The following is a 3251-nucleotide window of genomic DNA, read 5'->3' as shown; positions in this document are numbered from 1 at the left end:
GTTGGCATGTAGTTCGAGGCGAGGTAAGTATGTTGTGTGAAATTGATTGTGTTGGTTGTTAGATCGCATGTTAGACTCGTCTGGGTACGCATTAGCCTAGGTGGGGTATAGGTTGTCTGCTTATTGATATTTATTATCATTGCTGTAATGCAAACCATTTCAGACCCCCGATCCCGACCATGAGTGATCCGCCTGAACGTTTTGGGATCTCGAGGCATACTGAGCACTCGACGGTGGAGTACCCTGTAGGGAACGGGGAGGCCTATGTTAAGCATACCACAGTGGTGTGGGTAGATGTGGGTAAAACCAGAGTTGCAACCCAATACATACCGGGCATACTGTTATCGGGATTTATACAGAGCCTATGGACCGCTCCGGCATTTTGATGTCCCGTTTAATGGGGGAGGCGAGTGGGACCCCTCAGCTGTCCTTGCCCCCGATGGTGAGGTTTTGGATGCCGGAGACGCCCCAGTAAACCCTAGTCCTGAACCGGAGCCCGAACCCAAACCTGTGGCCCCTGCAGACCTCGAGCTTGAAGAGGAGTTTGAGGAGTCCGAACCCGAGCCCGAGGAGGAACCCATGGAGCCCGAGATCGAGGAAGAATTCGAAGAACCAAAGCCCGAGTCCGAGCCTGAGGAGGAGCCTATGGTGTCCGAGCACGAGGAGGAGCCGATCGAGATCGACTCGGACACGGAGTCGGAGCCTTCAGGGTCTGATTCAGATTGGGTACCGTAGGAAGATTTGGGTGCTGGGGCCTAGGAGCTTTTTGGTAGGGCCTTTTTGTGTATTCCGTAGTCTACCCGGCCACCTGTTCCTTTTTTATGACGAAGGTGGATACTAACCCTAGAAGCCTAAGGTATGAATTTTATGGTCTCAAGCTAATGTGATGAGTTTATTGATTTGTGCAAGTACTACCCCTTTTGTCATTATTAATTGTCTGGGTTGTTTATTTTTGCTTCTGCTTGCGTTCGTCTTCGTGTGTTTCGTTTGGGTCGGCGACGCATCCTGGGACGTCGCGTTCAATACGACCTTCGAGAGGTGTCGCGAGCCCGTTGGGGTTCGGGGCGTAACAGCTAAAATATCCAACATGCTAAGCTTCGTCGAACTTAACCACGGCCATTCAAACTTTGTCTAGCTCAACCATTGCCAATTGAGTTTCATCGAACTCGCACAACAGCGGTTGAAGTTTCTTCAAGCTCGTGGCCATGCCAGAATGAGCTTTGTTAAGCTCAAAGCCATGGCCAATTGAGATTTTGAATTGGTGGGGATGTTAATTTTTGTGGGTATTCGTTTGGATTAGGGGGGAGTTTAAGTTGAAGAAGATGATGGCGATAATAATTGGAGAGATATAGAGTATTGAGAAAAAGAACAAATTAAATTCATGTCAACATATTTCTAACAACGTTAATTCACATCATGAAATTTCTAAACAGCATTAATGTAAAAAAAAATTTGCACCGAACCTGTTAAGGTGACCGGTAACACTTTTTTAAATCTATAAGAACGGTTTTGAAGAAAAATGAAGTAGTGCCGTATAGAACTCTCGGTCAGGATTGCCATACGATAAACGAAGAGGTTGTCAATTGTCAATCCGCAAGAAAGATTTCAAGACATCACAAAATGATGTGCTTCCCAACAGATCTGACTTTGGATGTCTCCCTCGATCTAAGTACGTACAAACACATGTATATTAATAATAGAAAAGCAGCGTCATGCGTTTTAAATTAACGAAATAAAATAATATGTAAAAGATTTCAATGCCAATCATCTTAATATGGCAAAACACGATTTTCTCAAACTATAGTCATGTACGGTCCTATTGTACCATAAAAAAATGCGCGGATTTTTTATGATTTCTTTTTTTTTTTGTAAATATTTGCGATTGAAGTGCCCACTAAATTTAACTTAGTTACTAGGATAGATATAAGTATAACATGACCAAAGATCAGTAACTCAATATTTGATTGGAGGAGGGAAGAAAAGAAGATAATTCCCAATTGAATTATAAATGATAGATTACAGAGTGATTAAAAAACCAAGTAGCCACGGCCACCACACAACATCATAGGCAAACTAGATTACCGTGGGACCCATCATATCCACAGAATTCAATTTCTGCCGGAACTTGCAGTTACTGATATAGCAAAGAAAAAAAAAGCAAAAATATCAGTAAAATAAATTAAATTAGGAAAAAAAAACTTCTTCTGCCGGATCATGACAATGAAGTGTCGCTCATTACAGGTGCCGAGCGCGAATGCGATCGCCTCTTCGCGAACTGGGCCGATCGAGAAGTCGTTCCTTCACGGCCAGGTCTTGCAATTGCTGAACCATGCGAAGCGAGACCTCTCGCCTCTTCGTGGGGAAGGCGAGACCTCTCGAGCTCAGAGCTCTAGCTTCAGGCCCGCACGGCTGTTCCGCTAATTATTATCTCTTGCCCCTTTGCTCTTTTACCTGAAAACTTTACCCAATACGGATGAGATTCACTTTTCTTTTCCCTTTTTTTTTATCTTTTATGATTGATTGTTTAATTTATTGCTTAGGAACTTATACATGAACAAATCGTTTTGCATGTTTAGAGACAAACTCGGAAAGAATCGCATGAAATAACACTTTTGTTAAAAGAAAAAAATGTAACGAGCTTTAGGTAAAACTATACTAATCAAATTCCGAAACCCGAAATGTCTAATCTCCCATCTTACTAGACTCTTGATAGGCCCAAAATAGGTTAGTGATGGATCTAAACCTAAATTTAATTAAACAATGAATGAGAAACTAAGTTGCGGTTGGTAGGGTTCACTTTTCTTTTCCATTTTTTTTATCTTGTATGATTGATTGTTTAATTTATTGCTGAAGCACTTATACATGACATGTCGTTTGCATGTTTAGAGATAAACTCGGAAAGAATCTCATGAAATAACACTTTCGTTAAAAGAAAAAATGTAACGGGCTTTAGGTAAAACTATACTAATCAAGTTCTGAAACCTGAAATGTCTAGTTTCCCATCTTACTAGGCTCTTGATAGGCCCAAAATAGGTTAGGGATGGATCTAAATCTAAATTTAATTAAACAATGAATGAGAAGCTAAGTTGCGACGGGTGGGTCATGGGAGAGCCCGTACCTAATGCAAGCAACACCTTGCAAGAGGATTATTCGCGCTTGCCTAACAATTTGTTAAATTCTCTTGGGTTTCATTTTGGAAGGTTCGCAGCTAACCAAGCTTTTCGTCATCCTCGGTTTTCCTCCGACCACAT

The 3251-nt window shown here is 41.9% G+C and overlaps 1 protein-coding gene across 1 annotated transcript; it reads left to right on the top strand.

The window, feature by feature from the left end:
* Nucleotides 1–294: 294 nt before the first annotated feature.
* LOC115667339 (GATA type zinc finger protein asd-4-like) lies at nt 295–2421 on the top strand. The gene is made up of 2 exons (XM_030588933.1): nt 295–648; nt 2242–2421. The coding sequence occupies exons 1-2, from the start codon at nt 295–297 to the stop codon at nt 2419–2421; spliced, it is 534 nt and encodes a 177-aa protein (XP_030444793.1).
* Nucleotides 2422–3251: the final 830 nt, after the last annotated feature.

Source organism: Syzygium oleosum, unplaced genomic scaffold (assembly GCF_021117445.2).
Source record: "Syzygium oleosum isolate NSW1041296 unplaced genomic scaffold, Sole_v2.1 Sole_v2.34, whole genome shotgun sequence".
Lineage (NCBI taxonomy): Eukaryota > Viridiplantae > Streptophyta > Magnoliopsida > Myrtales > Myrtaceae > Syzygium > Syzygium oleosum.
This window is presented reverse-complemented; position numbering and strand designations above follow the sequence as displayed.